The 18,334-nt window shown below is 35.7% G+C and overlaps 1 protein-coding gene across 1 annotated transcript in view; it reads right to left on the bottom strand.

Annotated features, from left to right (window-relative positions):
- The window catches only part of MSH4 (mutS homolog 4), a 97,603-nt gene that overhangs the window by 56,526 nt on the left and 22,743 nt on the right, over positions 1-18,334 (bottom strand). The window contains exon 8 of the mRNA XM_027114100.1: positions 13,880-13,947. Coding sequence (XP_026969901.1) covers positions 13,880-13,947 — 68 coding nt within the window. The remainder of the gene's footprint in view (positions 1-13,879; positions 13,948-18,334) is intronic.

Genomic DNA, 18,334 nt, shown 5'->3' with positions numbered 1-18,334 from the left:
TATTGTTGGATTCAGTGTGCTAGAATTTTGTTGAGGATTTTTGCATCTATGTTCATAAGTGATATTGGCCTGTAATTTTCTTTCTTTATGGTATTGTTGTCTGGTTTTGATATCAGGGTGATGGTGGCTTTATAGAATGAGTTTGGAAGTGTTCCTTCCTCTGAAATTTTTTGGAATAGTTTCAGAAGGACAGCTGTTAACTCTTCTCTAAATGTTTGATAGAATTCCCCTGTGAAGCCATCTGGTCCTGGACTTTTGTTTGAGCAGAGTTCTTTTTTTTCTTTTTTTGCAGTACACGGGCCTCTCACCGTTGCGGCCGCTCCCGTTGCAGAGCACAGGCTCCGGACGCGCAGGCTCAGCGGCCATGGCTCACGGGCCCAGCCGCTCCGCGGCATGTGGGATCCTCCCAGACCGGGGCATGAACCCGTGTCCTCTGCATCAGCAGGCAGACTCTCAACCACTGTGCCACCAGGGAAGCCCTTGAGCAGAGTTTTTTAATCTGATTCAATTTCAGTACTTTCTGGGTTTTTCTGGGGTTTTTTTGTTTTTTGCGGTATGCGGGCCTCCCACCACTGCGGCCTCTCCCGCTGCGGAGCACAGGCTCTGGACGCACAGGCCCAGTGGCCATGGCCCACGGGCCCAGCCGCTCCGCGGCGTGTGGGATCTTCCCAGACCGGGGCACGAACCCGTGTCCCCTGCATCGGCAGGCAGACCCTCAACCACTGCACCACCAGGGAAGCCCAATTTCAGTACTTGTAACTGGTCTGTTAATGTTTTCTACTTCTTGCTGGTACAGTCTTGGAAGATTGTATCTTTCTAAGAATTTGTCCATTTCTTATCTTTCTAAGAATTTGTCCATTTCTTCTAGGTTGTCCATTTTATTGGCATATAGGTTGCTTGTAGTAGTCTCTTATGGCCCTTTGTATTTCTGTGGTGTCGGTTGTAACTTCTTTTTCATTTCTAATTTTATTGATTTGAGCCCTCTCCCTTTTTTTCTTGATGAGTCTGGCTAAAGATTTATCAATTTTGTTTATCTTTTCAAAGAACCAGCTTTTAGTTTGGTTGATCTTTTCTACTGTTTTTTTAGTCTCTATTTCATTTATTTCTGCTCTTCCATTAACTTTGGGTTTTGTTTGTTCTTCTTTCTCTAGTTGCTCTAGGTGTAATGTTAGGTTATTTATTTGAGATTTTTCTTGTTTCCTGAGGTAAGCTTGTATTGCTATGAGCAATTTCTCTTTGAAGCCTCCTAACCTATATCCCCATTGCACAATACCTGGACTTTTCCAAGACTATATGGATCAATTTAGAAGAAATACTCAAATGAACGTTATTAGCCCCAAAACAAGTTATCTCATGCTCTCTTATAATGAATTTCTGAAACTAACTGGAATATTAAAAATAAATAAAATTCACTGAACATAAGACAATTATCATCACTATTACTAAAGGAGAACATCTTCCAAAAATAGCCAAGATACTCTTGAAGAAGAACAGCATGGAACGACTAACTCTAATGAATATCAACTTATAATAGCGTAATTAAGAAACTGTGGTGTCAGCACAAGAGCAGACAGACAGACCAATGGTATAGAATAGAGTCTAGAAAGAAGATCATATATGGGCACTTAATTTATGACAAAGGTTGACTGTGGAGCAGTAGGCAAAGGAAAGTCTTCTCCATAAATGGTACCAATACGATTATGAATCTGTACAAGAAAAAATTAAATATGGCCCCTTCTTCACACCACATACAAATATCAATTCCAGGTGGACTGTAAATCTAAACATAAAACAATAAAGCATCTGGAATATAACGAAGAGGAATATCTTCATTACCTTGGATATTCTAACCAAACCTTTATAAGTTTCATAATTGATGATTTAGCACACATTAATCACAGGTTCAAACTAATGGCTAAGTTGTTTACATCTCCCCCATGGTCTGGTTTTTGTGGGCACACAAAAATCACATTACAAATACTCCAACCACAAATCCCACCATCTGTGTTTTGCTTCTTACTAAATAAGGGACGTTTTCACCTAACAAGTTCCTACTACTGCAGTAATTTGGGGTTTTGCAATATTTCCCCCCCAGTCCTCCACCTCCTGAGTAATCCTGGTACCTCCCCATGTAATTCTGCATGACGTACTTCTTTCTCTCAGGAACTGTAAGTAATAAGAATATCCTTTGGACTTCCCTGGTGGTGCAGTGGTTAAGAACCCACCTGCCAACACAGAGGACATGGGTTCGAGCCCTGGTCCAGGAAGATCCCACATGCTGCGGAGCAACTAAGTCCATGTGCCACAACTACTGAGCCTGTGCTCCACAACAGGAGAAGCCACTGCAATGAGAAGCCCGCACACCACAACAAAGAGTAGCCTCCACTCACCGCAACTAGAGAAAGCCCGCGCACAGCAACAAAGATGCAATGCAACCAAAAATAAATAAATTAATTTAGATTAAAAAAAAATATATATATATATATACATATAGCCTTTAAATGGCATTAGCCTCTCCATGTCATCACTCAGTGATCTCCATAAATTAAAATCCCATGGGTACAATCAAGACACTGGGGTAGGTAAAGACTTCTTAAGCAGAATACAACAAACACTAACTATACAGGAAAAAAATAAAGTAGACTACATTTAAATTAAAGACTTCTAATAAGTCAGACAGAGACAAATACCACATGATCTCACTTATACATGGATCTAAAAACAAACAAAAAACCAAACTCATAAATACAGGGAACAGATTGGTGGTTGCCAGAGTTAGGATGTGGGGGAGAGGCAAAATGGGAGAAGAAGGTCAAAAGGTACAAACTTCCAGCTATAAAATAAATAAGTCGTGGGGATGTAATATACAGCATGGTGACTATAGTTAATGACACTGTATTGCATATTTGAAAGTTACTAAGAGTGTAGATCTTAAAGTCCTCGTCACGAGAAAAATATTTAAAACTATGCATGGGGATGGATGTTAACTAGACTTACTGTGGTGATTGTTTCATAATATATACAAAATAATGAATCATAAAAAAAGAATTTCTATTCATCAAAAGACACCACTGATGCAGGATAGGTTCTCCAAAAACCAATTTTTAGAAACCAAATAATTTATTTGAAAAGTAATTCCAGGAAGTATAGGCAAGAAGAGTGGGGAAGTAAGAAGGCAAGGGAAGAACATCAATATAGGATGTAATGATGATCCGGTTACCAGTGTATGGTACCGTGGCTCAATCCTGCTGGAGACCTCTCAGAGACAGTGTAAAGTAAGCTTCAGAAACTACTTCCAGAGGTAAGGAAAATGGGGCATTTATTCACCAACTTCAGTTCAGTATTCGTCAAGACCTATCACTGGGTCAGCAACTCCCTGATTACTCTCTAGTCTCTCCTGTGGCCAGAGAAAGTCCTCAGGCAGAAAGTTTCAGCTTGCTTGCAGTGAGATGCCATACATACACAAAAGTGAATGCCAAGGGGATGTGGGTGGCACACCAACAATGTCTACCCCACAATACTGAGCAAAAAAAGCCAATTACAAAGTGGGAGAAGATATTCGTAACACAGAAGAAACGAAGGGCTTATATAAACAGCTCTACAAATCATAAAAGATAACTCAATAGAAAAATGGGCAAGACCTTCACAAAAGAAGATAGTCAAATGGTCAATATACATATGAAAGGGTGTTCAACCTCATTAACAGGAAAATGCAAATTAAAACCACAATGAAATACTACTATCTACCAACCACTATGGCTAAGATTTTTAAACGGACAATATCAGGTTTTGGATAAGAGCAATGGGACTTCTCATAGCCTCCTGATGGGACTGTAAATTAGTACAATCATTTTGAAAAACATTTTGGCAAACATCATGTTTGCCAAAAACTAAAGTTGAAGATACACCTCAAGACTCAGAAGTTCCATTCCTATGTACCCAATAAAAATATGTCCAAAATTTTATTAAGAAGCAGGTATAAAATGATTAAGCAGTATTATTTCTAACTGCCAAAACCTGCCCACAACTCAGAAGTCCAACAACAGTGAACTGAATAATGGCATACTCATACAGTGGAATATTATATAGCAATGGAAATAAATGAGCTATAGCTATATGCAACAACATGAATAATCTTACAAACACAATGTTGGATAGAAGAAGCCAGATATAAAAAATACACACTGAATGATTCCTTAAAGTTTTTAAAAGAACAGGTAAAACTAAGTTATAAAGAAAAACAAAAAAGTAATTAATAAAAAGTGGTTTCTTTTTGGAGGGAGGCACAGAATAATGAACAGGAAGGAACAGAAGGGGAGTTCTGAAGTACTGGCAATATCTGTTCCTTTACCTGAGTGGTCATCACATGGGTGTTCACTGTTGTAATGCCTGAATACATTTCTGGCTGTAATAATTGGGTATAACAATTGGATTCTACTGGCATCTAGTGGGTAGAAGCTATGAATACTGCTAAACATTTCAGAATGCACAGAACAGTAAAAGAATTATCCATCCTAACATGTCAACAGTGACAAGTTTGAGAAATCCTGCTGTGGAGGAGTTGTCTTACTATATTTACACCGGTACTCTCTTAACCTCTTATATCACTAGTGATTTCCTGTTTCTTCTTTCTCTGTCTCTCCTTCCAATCTCTTCCTACCTTAATGGCTTTGAAAAAGTAAACAGCAATGAATCTTACAGTTGCAAGGTACTAAGTGTTGCCCATACCACATGAGCAGAGAGGCAGACCCTTCCCTAGGTGAGTACTCCAGATGAGTATCCAGTCCTGAATGACACCTTAACTGTAGTTTGTAAGACCCTAAGCAGAGAACCAAGCTAAGATATGCATAGACTCCTAACTGACAGAAACTGTGAGATAATAAATATGTGTAGTTTTAAGCTGCTATAGTTGAGGTCATTTGTTATGCAGCAATAGAACACTAATACAGTCTCTTTACAGCTTGCTTCTTCAAAGCCAAGAAAAGAGTTTCTTCGTGGAGAACTGGGAGACAATTCTCTACTGGCCTTTTGCATATCTTATGAGCAAAGGCACTGACTGCCTTTGTTCTGGACAGACTTTTCAAGGATGTTTATATAGTGAATAGCCTTGAAAGATATAGTGTCTCCTTCTACAGCAAAGGGCAGGTTTGCTTACAGTCTCAGAAGATAAAGATGGTGCCTCCCTGCATAATAGCAGGCAAATATGCTTACCGCCCATTATAAAAGATTCAGGTTCCCTAAGATCAGCAATTCTCTCCTGTAAAACTCTGTATGTGCAGGTATCACCTAGCCCTCTTCACATCGCCCTGTGGGAAAAGGAGCTTGGGGAATCAGTGCAAGAAAATGTTGATACTCTGGATATTGCTATTGTGGGTATAAAGTCCTTTCTCTCTGATCTAGGAGTCTGTGTCTTCTGTCAGCATTTATGAAACTGTGGCAGGCTAACTTGTTAAGCTTGCAAGTAGGGTAGAATATCAGATACCTTACAGTTCCTGATAATACTATGCTGTAATTGCTTTTTTTTAACCAAAATCTCAAAATGAATTATAAATTCCTTTGGATTAGAGATTCACTTCTTACTGTATCCCTAGCACTCATTACAATGCTTGGTAAAATAACTTGTTGAATTAATTAAAGAAGGAGCCATGTACTACATACTCTATATGGCAGTCTGAAATCAATTGGAAAAAATTAAAAGTTATTCAAAACAAAGCAAAGAAACTTGGGTAAAAAGTTGAAAAAAATTCTTTGATATCAAAGTTTTCAAATGTTGCAGGAAGTATTTTGGATGTTTATAATGGAAAACACAAACATTCTTAATGCAATACATTAAATTGTAAGGTTATAAACACTGCATAAAAAGAAAAGACATTTGGATTAATTAAAATAATAAATTTAAATTTTATTCTCAATGAAACTTATGATCAGAAAATATGCATTTTATAAAATCAATATTCTTAAAGAGAAAATATGAGAATTCACCTTAGGCAAACAATTCCATACTGGAAATTTTCAGAGAACATTTAGTTCATTCAGAAGTTTAAGCCAATCATAAAATTCAGCCAAAAGAACATTTAGTTCATCCACAAGCTTAAGCAAATAATGCAATTTAACCAGCACAAGTCTGAACTAATTTAGTAAATATCATATTTAATTAAGATAGATATATATATATATATATATATATGCTTATATTAAATGAAGGAAAAGCCTCATTTAAAATATATCTCCAGATGGTTAAGGAAACAGCAACTGAGAAACAGTATAAGGAATAGTGAAATTCATGAATTATGTATCAAGTCAATATATTGCTTAAGTTTCCTTAAAAGTTAGTACATCTCATCTGAAAAGTACTTTTTTTACTTTATATTTTTCCTTTTTTTAAAATGTTTTATTGGAGTATAGTTGATTTACAACGTTGTGTTAGCTTCAGGTGTGGAAAGTATTTTTTAAAAAGCCTCCACAAAGGACAGATGTGCTGGTTAAGTAAAAAATGTACAGCTATGACTGATCCCTCCAAAACTAAAAAGGGTGGGAAGTAACACTGGCCCATAAAAACCTTATGGAGCTAGTTACAGATTGCCTTTTCTAGACTGGAAAAAAGATTCCAGATTCTCAGTTTATAGAATTACCTTACACTTAGCCCACTGGGCTTTTCTAAAATCTGACAGTCAAACTGATTACAGCAGCTGGTTATTTAATCACAGATATTTCCCAGAGAGCTAGTTGGCTAAATTGATATTCCTTTCTTAATATAACCAGAAACAGTCTAATGCAAAAACATGTACAGCTGATCCTTGAACAACACAGGTCTGAACTGCATGGGTCCACTTAAATGCAGATTTTTTTCAATAAATGCACATATGTACTGGAGATGTATTTTCTCTTCCTTATGATTTTCTTAACAATGTTTTCTTTTCTCTAGCTTACTTTATTGTATGAATACCGTATAAAAATATATAACATACAAAATATGTATTAATCAGCTGTTTATGTTATCAGTAAGGACTCCAGTCAACAGTAGGCTATCAACAGTTAAGTTTGGAGGAAGTCAAAAATTATATGAGGATTTTCAATTTGCAGGGGGTCAGCACCCTTCAGCCTCATGTTGTTCAAGGGTCAATGGTATATTACTAATTCTTATAGCCAGAGAAACTAAATCATGAATATGTATGACTGTGTAATACTACACATTACACAAGGTGACAACAAAGAGACTGCTCTCAGGTATAATCTGATAATTAATTCTTTCCTATAATAAAATATTACCTGAATCTAATGATGAGGAAACATCAGACAAACCCAAATTGAGTGAAAATACACACCCGTAATTTTCAAGTGTCATGGTCATGACTGAAGACTAAATAGATACAAAAACTAAAGGCAATGCTTGATTCTTAACTGAATTCTTTTTCTATAAAGGGCATTGTTGGCGGGACTTCCCTGGTGGTCTAGTCGTAAAGAATCCACCTTACAATGCCAGTTCGATCCCTGGTCAGGGAACTAAGATCCCACATGCCGCAGGGCAACTAAGCTCGTGCATGCCTCAACTAGAGAACCTGCATGCTGCAAACTACAGAGCCCACACGCTCTGGAACCCGCGTGCCATAACTACAGAGCCCACACGCCCTGGAGCCTGCATGCCACAACTAGAGAGAAGCCTGCACATTGCAACAGCCTGTGCGCCGCAACAAAAGATCCCGCATGCCTCAACAAAGATCCCACATGCCACAACTAAGACCCAATGCAACCCAAAATTTAAAAAATAAATAAATAATAAATACATCTTAAAAAATAATAATAAGGGATATTATTGACAAAATTGGAAAAACTTGAATGGGGTCTGAGGATTAAATGTTATTAAATGGTATTATCGTTAATTTCCTTATTTTGAAGGTTTACTGTGGTTGAATAGGAGAATATCCTTGTTGTAAGAAATACTAATGTATTTGAGAGTGACAGAGCATCACGTCAGCAACTAACTCTTAAAATTTTCAGGAAAATAAGTTCTTTGTAATGTACTTGCAAATTTTCTGAAGATTTGAGATTTTATTTAATTTTTATTGTCACTTTCTAAAGATGCTGAAACCAAAAGGTCTTACATGCTTCCAGAGAATGGAGGGGGAAAATATGCCAGTCATATCCAAAATTCAGGAGTCTCAATGGTTTCAACTTCTCAATAGGAACATTATAAGCTACAAGACAGTGGGGAAATGCCTCCTAAATTCTGAAGGAAAATTACTTCCTGACGAATTCTATTTTCAGCAAAACTATCAATCAATCATGAGGAAATGAGAAAACAGTTTAGACATATAAAGTCTCACTCTTTCTCAAAAAGTTACTAAAAACTGTGCTCCATGAAAAGAAGAGAGTAAGTGAAAACAGAGGAAGACTTGGGATATGAAAAACAAGAGATCCAGGACTTCCCTGATGGTCCAGTGGTTAAGAATCCACCCTCCAATGCAGGGGATGTGAGTTGGATCCCTGGTCGGGGAACTAAGATCCCACATGCTGAGAGGCAACTAAGCCCATGCGCCACAACTACTGACCATGTGGGCCACAACTAGAGAGAAGCCCATGTGCTGCAACAAGGAGCCCACACGCCACAGCGGAGGATCCTGCGTGCCGCAGCTAAGACCCAATGCAGCCAAAAATAAAATAAATAAACAAACATTTTTTTAAAAAAAGAGAGATCCAACACAGGAAAGACAAACAATGATGATGAAGAGAAATCTGGGGTCATAGCTGTATACTAGCGAAAGAGAGGTAACCAATCCAGATTGGAACAAGTTTGAAACCTGTGGGAGAGACATCTTCCAGAGGTTGAAATTGACCGAGTACCTGAAGTGAATGAATGAATACTGAGAGGATATTTAGAATATACTGAAAGGATATTTATATAATTGGTGAAAACGTCTATGCTTGAATTAGTGAAAGTACAAGGTAAACCACACACAAAAAAAGTTATTAATTCTGGGGAAAAAATGTAAAAAGTTGTGCATGCTCAGTTCTGTGTAGCATGGATAGTCATAATCATTTTTATCTAACTAAAATTATGTTATAACCTTACTGGGTGAGGGGAAGTAGGGAAGTGTCCATGTTTATAGAAGGAAAAGGAAAGAAAACTAAATAGTCATCCTTCTGGAAGGGAATTAACATGTAATATCAAAGGATATATGAAGAAAATGAAAAGACAACCCAATAAATGGTAGAAAATATTTGTAAATCATATATACAATAAGGGACTTATATCCAGAATATATAAAGAACTCTTACAACTCAATAATAAAACGACAATCCAATCAAAAATTAGCAAAGGATATGAGTAAACATTTCTGCAAGGAAGATATACAAATGGCCAATAAGCACAAGAAAACGTGCTCAACATCATTAGTCATATCAGCGAAATGCAAATAAAAACCACAAGAGACTACTTCATACCCACGAGGATGACTAGAATCAAAAAGTCAGATAATAACAAATGTTGGCAAGGATGTGGAGAAATTGGGACCCTCATAGACTGCTGGTGGAAATGTAGAACGATAGTCACTTTGGAAAACAGTCTGGCAGTTTTTCAAACAATTAAACATAGAGTTACCATATGAGCCAGAAATTCCACTCTAGGTATAGATCCAAGATAAACAAAAACTTACATCTACACAAAAACTTGTATATAAATATTCATAGCAGCATTATTAATAATCAAAAGTGCAAACAACTCAAATGTTCATCAACTGATGAACAGATAAACAAAATGTGCTATATCTATACAATGGAATATTATTTATCAATAAAAAGAATCAGGGCTTCCCTGGTGGCGCAGTGGTTGAGAGTCCACCTGCCAATGCAGGGTACACGGGTTCGTGCCCTGGTCCGGGAAGATCCCACATACCGCAGAGTGGCTGGGCCCATGAGCCATGGCCGCTGAGCCTGCGCGTCCGGAGCCTGTGCTCCGCAACGGGAGAGGCCACAACAGGGAGAGGTCCGCGTACCACAAAGAAAAAGAAAAAAAGAAGAATCAAATATTGATGTATGCTACAATATGAATTAACCTGAAACATTATGCTAAGTGAAAAAAGGCAAACATAAGAGACTACATATTGTGTGATTCTATTTATATGAAATGTCAAGAATAGGCAAATCTAAAGGAACAGATAGATTAGAAATGCCAAGCACTGGGGGGAAGAGGATTGGAAGGGATGGAAAGTGATTGCTAACGGGTACAGCACTGCTTTTTGGGGTGATGAATACGTTCTAAAATTGACTGTAGTGTTTGTTGTACAACGATGAATATACAAAACATGGTTAAATTGTATACTTCAAATGGGTGAAGTGTATGCTTTGTGAATTCTACCTTGATAAAGCTGTTATATTTTAAAAAATAAACTGTGTGATATATGTAGAAATAAAATATATGACAATAGCCCAGTGGGAGGAATGGGGGGAATGGCAGCATACTACCATAAGGTTTTCTTTTTCAGCTTTACTGAGGTATAACTGACATATAAAATTGTAAGATATTTAAAGTGTACATTGTGGTGATTTGATGTACATACACATTGCAAAAGGATCCCCCCATCTAGTTAATTAATGCATCCATCACCTCACATATTTATCTTTCTTTTTGTATGTGAGAACATTTAAGATTTACTCACTTGGCAAATTTCAATTATACAATACAGTGTTATAAACTATAGTCACCATGTTTTATATTTGATCTGCAGATCTTATTCATCTTATAGTTGAAAGTTTGTACCCTTTAACCAACCTCTTCCTATTTCCCTGATCTGCAAGCCCTGGCAACAACTTTTCTACTCTGTCTTTCTGTGAGTTTGCTTTTTTTTTTTTTTTTCATTTCAACATTTCTCATACACGAAACCATGCAGTATTTATCTTTTTCTATCTGGCTTATGGCTTATTTCACTTAGCATAATGCCCTCAATGCTACCCCTGTTACCACAAATGGAAGTATTTCCTTCTTTCTCATGACTGCATAATATTCCAGTGTGTGTCTGTGTATTTGTGTCTGTATCTTGGCTATTGTGAATAATGCTGCAATGAACATGGGAGTGCAGATATCTCTTTGACATCCTGCTTCTATTTCATTTGGATATATACTTAGAAGTGGGATTGCTAGATCATATGGTAGTTCTATTTTTTTAATTTTTTGAGGAACTGCTATATACTCTTTTCCATAAATTTAGCTGCACTATTTTACATTCCATCAATAATGCACAAGGGTTCCTTTTTCTCCACATTCTCACCAACACTTGCTATCTTACATCCTTTTGATGACAGGCATTCTAAAAAAGTGATATCTCATTGTGGTTTTGATTTGCATTTCCCTGATGATTAGTGATGCTGAACACCTTTTCACGCACCTGCTAGTCATTCATATGTCTTCTTTGGAAAAATATCTATTTGGTTCCTCTGACCATTTTTTAATCAGATTGTTTATTTTTTTGCTATTGAGTTATATGAGTTCTTTATATATTTTGAATATTAACTCCTTATCAGATATATGATTTGCAAATATTTTCTCCAATTCTGAAGTTACATTTTAATTTTATTGGTTATTTCTTTTGCTGTGCAGAAGTTTTTTAGTTGGATATACTCCCAACTTGTATTATTTTTGCTTCTGTTGCCACTACTCTATGGTTCTTATACCACATGTGAAGTGACATAATATTATTTGAAGGTAGACTGAATTCAGCTAAAGATGTAATCAATAAACCTGAAAGCAACCATTAAAATAACAAAACAATGAGTTCTATCCAATAAATCAACAGAGGAGTAAAATGGGATCATAAAAAATATTCAATTAATCCAAAAGAAGGCAGAAGAAAAGGAAAAGAAAGCAAATAGAAAAAAAGTACCATGATGGCAGATTTAAATCAAAACATATCAATAATCTCATTAAGTACAAATGAAATAAACACCCTAATTAAAAGTAAGATATTCTGGGAATTCCCTGGTGGTTCAGTGGTTAGGACTCTGCACTTTCACTTCTGAGGTTGTAGGTTCAAATCCCTGGTCAGGGAACTAAGATCCCACAAGCTGCGTGGCCAAAAAAAAAAAAAAAGAAGAAGAAGAAACAGGTAACCTTAATAGCATCATATCTATTAAATATTTAAGAAGTTGAATTTAGAGTCAAAACCATTCCTACAAAGAAAATTCCAAGTTTTAATGGCTTCATTTGTGAATTCTACCGAACATTTAAGGAAGAAATAGTACCAGTTCTACACAAACACTATGAGAAAATTGAAGAGGAAGGAATGCTTCTAACCTCATTGTATGAAACCAACTAATTTTGTTCCAGACATCAGTTGTTCTAGGTTACCTCTCATTTGTATATATTGAATTTTAAGGTGTTTCAATTATTTAAGGAAACTTCCAATTCTCTGCCTGCCCAACAGCCAAAACTTTTCCATATAATGTTTTTATTGTAAATGAACCTTAAGAGCAATTATCTCTACAATATGGAAAGGCTTCTTAAACATAGATAAGCCTTCAATGGATTTGCAAAGTAATCAAATTTTAAATCAAATTTTACTGATGTACAAGACGTCTTTCCTTTTTAAGCACACGAGCAAAAATATACAGGTGACCCTTGAACAACATGGGTTTGAATGGTGCGGGTCCACTCATAGGTGGATTTTATTCAAAAAATACAGTATGACACAATCCAGTTGCAGAACCCTCCTATGCAGAGGGCTGACTGTAATGTTACACACCTGCGTGGGTTTTCAACTGTATGGGGGGCGGGGAGGGGGACACTCCAAACCCTGCATTGTTCAACAATCAACTGTACATGTATTTCATTAAAGTAAATATTTTTCAATTCACCTTAAATGGAAGAATGAAAACCATCTATTACTTTCTTTATAGAATGTGCCTATAGGCACTAAGTATTTACTTATTATTTTTTTAATAGATCTTTATTGGAATATAATTGCTTCACAATACTGTGTTAGTTTCTGTTGTACAATAAAGTGAATCAGCCATATGCATACATATATCCCCATATCCCCTCCCTCTTGAGCCTCCCTCTTACCCTCCCTATCCCACCCCTCTAGGTCATCGCAAAGCACCAAGCTGATCTCCCTGTGCTATGCAGCAGCTTCCCACTAGCTAACTATTTTACATTTGGTAGTGTATATATGTCGATGCTTCTCTCACTTCATCCCAGCTTACCCTTCCCCCACCATGTTCTCAAGTCCATTCTCTATGTCTACCTCTTAATTCCTACCCTGCCACTAGGTTCATCAGTACCACTTTTTTTTTTTTTTAGATTCCACATATATGTGTTAGCATACAGTATTTGTTTCTCTCTTTCTGACTTACTTCACTCTGTATGACAGACTCTAGGTCCATCCACCTCACTACAAATAACTCAATTTCGTTTCTTTTTATGGCTGAGTAATATTCCATTGTATATATGGCACTAAGTATTTAAATTTGTAAAATATCCAAAGACTTTGTTTCATTCCTAAATGTTAAGCATATTTGAAAACTAATCAAACTTCACATAATGATCACCTTTTAAAGGACCTTTGGAACCAAAACAATTTTTCTCTATTTATTAAGCAAATTATTGTCATCTAAGGTTTTTGAAAACTATATCCAAATTCTTTAAGTAAATATTTGATAAATGAAAATATACCAATTCCTCACCTAAGAAACTTTTAATTTTAAGTATATCATATATGATAATACATTGAGGAAAAAAGTTTCCTTTAAAAAGTTATAATACTCCAGATATTAATAATGACGTACATTTCCAAAAGATTTTCATATTTTCCAATTGTTACATCATATTAAGACAAGTTATATCACATAAGGTATAACAATATAACATATAATTTATACATAAACATACCGTGTCTTGCTTTGGAATTTGGACTAAAACAGAAAGAAGCTGCTCTGTATCAAGAAATCTTGCTAAAACTGAAACAAACAAACAGAAACTATGAGCAGTTAAACTTTATGTTACATTTTTAAAATATACACTATGTAAAATATTATCCTCAAGTAATAGAACAGAACAGTTTTACCTGAAAATATTACTTGTTTGAATTATCTTCATCTATCTTACATTTACCAGGAGTAAACTAATAAATTCTAGTGGTCTTTTCCTAATTTTGATTACTCAGAACTTGTCTTCAAATTTTGCCACTGTTGATCACCCCTTCCTTCTTGAAACTCTACTTCTCTGACTTTTAGATGTTGCTTATCATAATTTTCTTCCCACCTTTTTGACTTCTAACTTTTCTACATGATACTTAAAAGATCAGAGAAGATTAGTTTGAAAGCATAGTTCAACCACTAACCATATAACCTTCCAAAAGTTACATAACTTCTCTGAACTTTAGTTGTTCTCATCTTTTAAATGTGGATAATAACATCTTCCTCCTAGGGTTGTAGTGAGGATTAAGTGCAATAATATGTGCATAGGGGTACCTTGCACATACCAGAGCTCAAAACTGTTATTTTATTCTTCTCAACTCATTTTCCAGCTTCAAGTACACTATAAAAGTATATGTATAGATAATTGGAATCTATCCCTTTTAAATGTCCCCAAGTGTTTTTTTCTTTACCTTAAACTATAGTAACTATTTCTTAATGACTCATGGTTATTATCATCATTGTAATGTGTGATCTCAAAAGTTTTTGTGTAAACTTATTGATACTTTCACAAAGTGGCCCCAAATTGTTATCCTTTAAAAAAAAGAACTAAATACAAAAATTTTATGTCACTTCTTTCTTGTTCAAATTTTTGATGTTCTTCAGTTTGCCTACCTCTAGAGCTGTGCCTCTTTCTAAATTACCACTTCTATGGTAATTATGTTAAAACTGTGGTTAAAAAATTAGAGTAAATAGGCTGAGTATACTATTATACTGTTATACTATTATATTATACTACCATGACATTTTATATGTGAGTCCACTAGTCAGACTCTCTTAAGCCCTCACATAGATTGGCCTTTCTCTTTTTCAGTCTCTTCCTTCTTCCTCTCCCCAAATCTACTGTAACAAACAATGTTTCTAAAATAAGGATTTGACCATATATATTACTCTCTTGGTTTAGAATCATCACCTCCCTATTGATTTCAGGATAAAATCCAAACTTCTTAGCATTATATAAAGGCTTTTCATAAACCAGCCTCAATTCTCATTTCCTGCCATTCCCCAAGGCTTCAAGTCATAAATAACTACTGGCCATGCCTTAAATACAGCAAGTTCTTTTATAGCAATGTAAGTATAACTGCAGAAGCTTATGTTAACTCTATCTTCCTCAACTTCCCAGAAAAAGAAGTGTACCCTAGAAAGTAATGACTGCTCAGGATCACAGTCAGCAGCACCCATACCGGATCTTTATCCCAGCCACTGCATCCAAAACACATTTTTGTTACCCCTATGCACATCAACATACCTTGCTCAGGCATGTTCCCTTTGTCTTGAGTATCATTTCTAGAATTCTCCTGTTGTCAAAATCCTACTCATTCCCTTAAGACAGAGCTAAAATATTATCTCTGTGAATCCTGGATTCTATATTTATCCCAGCTCCCTCCTCTATGTTTCCACAAAATATTAAATTATTATTGTGTTTTTCACACTGTATCATATTTATTTAGAGTTCTGTGTCTCTAACATGAATGTAAGATCCCTGAGGACAAAAACTTATAACTTAATCTTCATGTTTTCATCCCTATTGTAGAATGCCTACAAGAAAGTACGTACTGTACTTTTCATGAGGTTCACATTCTCATATTTTAATAAACTATAAAAATTACCCTTGTTCTGTATTCCTGCTCTCCTACTTTATTACATGTTAAGATAAATTATAAACTGTCAAGATAAAGAAAATATAGAAATATTTAACATTTGTAGATGCCAATTTAAAACTTTCTATTATAAGGAATTATAAAACTTAAAATATATGAAAACTAAAGCTTCAAATAAAATCCAAGTTTTTCATTAAAATCTCATCATATAGAACATTATAATCTTTGGAACAACAGAATACAATTTTCAACATGTTTAATAATAAATCAATAGCTTAACAAATATGAACACCCATTATGTTCTAGACTCATATGGGAATCATCCAACAAAACATTCACTTACAATACTGTAAGATAAGTGCCATAACAAGATACTATAGACAACATATAGAAAAGATACCTAATATAGACTTGGGGAGCCAGAGAGGCTTCTAGAAGAAGTGACATCTAAACTAGGATGGTAAATTATGAACTGCAGTTGGCTAAAGAGTAGCTTGGGAGAAGAGGTTACAGAGAAGAAAGATAAAAGATTCTAGACAAATATTACAGAGTACAAAAGCCAGAACATGATATGCACTAAAACAGACCCACAGATCAATGGAACAGAAATAAACCCATGCACATATGATCAATTAATCTATGACAAAGGAGGCAAGAATACACCATGGGGAAAAGACAGTCTCTTCAATAAATGGTGCTGGGAAAACTGGACAGCTACATGTAAAAGAATGAAATTAGAATATTTTCTCACACCATATACAAAAATAAACGCAAAATAGATTAAACACCTAAATGTAAGACCTGACACCATAGAACTCCTAGAAGATAACATAGACAGAACACTCTTTGACATGAATGGTCAATATTTTTTTGGATCTGTTTCCTAAGGCAAAGGAAATAAAAATAAACAAATAAGACCTAATGAAACTTAAAAGCTTTTGCACAGCAAAGGAAACCACTGACAAAATGAAAAGACAGTCTACTGAATGGGAGAAAATATTTGCAAATGATATACCCGGGAAGGGGTTAATATCCAAAATATATAAACAGCTCAAATAATTCAATATCAAAAAAACAAATAATCCAATTAAAAAATAGGCAGAAGACCTGAATAGACATTTTTCCAAAGAAGACATACAGATGGCCAACAGGCACACGAAAAGATGCTCAACACTGCTAATCATCAGAGAAGCACAAATCAAAACCATAATGAGATATCACCTGACACCTGTCAGAATAGCTATCATCAAAAAGACCACAAATAACAAATGTTGGCAAGGTTGTCAAGAAGAGGGAACCTTCATACACTGATGGTGGGAATGTAAATTGGTGCAGTCACTGTAGAAAACAATATGGAGGTTTCTCAAAAAACTAAAAATAGAACTACCATATGACTCAGCAATTCTACTCCTGGGTATATATCTGAAAAAAACAAAAACACTAATTTGAAAAGATGCATGCACCCCAATGTTCACAGCAGCATTACTGACAATTGCCAAGGTATGGAAGCAACTTAAGTGTCCATCAACAGATGAGTGAATAAAGAAGATGTGGCATATGTGTGTGTACATATATATGGAATACTACTCAGCCATAAAAGAAGGATGAAATTTTGCCATTTGCGAAAACATGGATGGGTCCTGGAGGGTATTATGCTTAGTGAAATAAGTCAGGCAGAGAAAGACAAACACTTATACATGGAATCTAAAAAATAAAACAAACGAAAGAGTATAGCAAAACAGAAACAGACTCACAGATACAGAGAACCACCTAGTGGTTAACAATGGGGAGAGGGTAGGGAGGAGGGTCAAGAAAAGGGTAGGGGATTAAGCGGTACAAATTACTATGTATAAAATAAGTGAGCTACATGGATATATTATACAGCATAAGGAATATAGTCATTATTTTGTAATAACTTTAAATGGAGTATAATCTATACAAATTTTGAATCATTATGTTGTACAACTGACACTAATATTGTAAATCAACTATACCCCAATGGAAATAAATTAAATTAAAAAAATTTTAAAAGCCAGAACATGAGACAGGATATGTTCAAGTAACTAAAAGAAGTTCAATTATACTAGAAGGCAGAATGACAAGCGACGAGTAACAAGAGATGCTGTGGGAGGTGATAAAGAAATAGCCATCCAGAAGAGTTTGGATTTTATCCTAAAAGTAATGAGAAGAGAATGAAGGATTTTATGCAAGTGGATATGTGGTAGCCCCACAAAGATGTCCCCATCTTAATCCCTGGAACCTTTGAATATGTTATCTGGTAAAGGGGACTTTGAAGATGGGATTAAGTTAAGCATCTTGAAATGGAGAGATTATTCTGGATTATTTGTTAGTCCCAAAGTAATCACAAGGGTCCTTATAAGAGGGAGGCAGGGAAATTCCCTGGCAGTCCAGTGGTTAGGGCTCTGTGCTCTCACAGCCGGGGGCCCAGGTTCTATCCCTGGTCAGGGAACTAAGATCCCACAAGCTGCGTGGCCAAAAAAGAAAAAAAAAAAAAAAAGAGGGAGGTAGGAGGATCAGTCAAAGAGAGA

The sequence above is a fragment of the Aethalodelphis obliquidens genome, unplaced genomic scaffold (genome assembly GCF_003676395.1).
Source record: "Aethalodelphis obliquidens isolate GAN/ISIS:26980383/991018 unplaced genomic scaffold, ASM367639v1 scaffold13, whole genome shotgun sequence".
In the NCBI taxonomy this organism is placed as follows: Eukaryota; Metazoa; Chordata; class Mammalia; order Artiodactyla; family Delphinidae; genus Aethalodelphis; species Aethalodelphis obliquidens.
The sequence above is the reverse complement of the archived record's forward strand: the minus strand, read 5'-3'. Positions and strand labels throughout refer to the sequence as shown.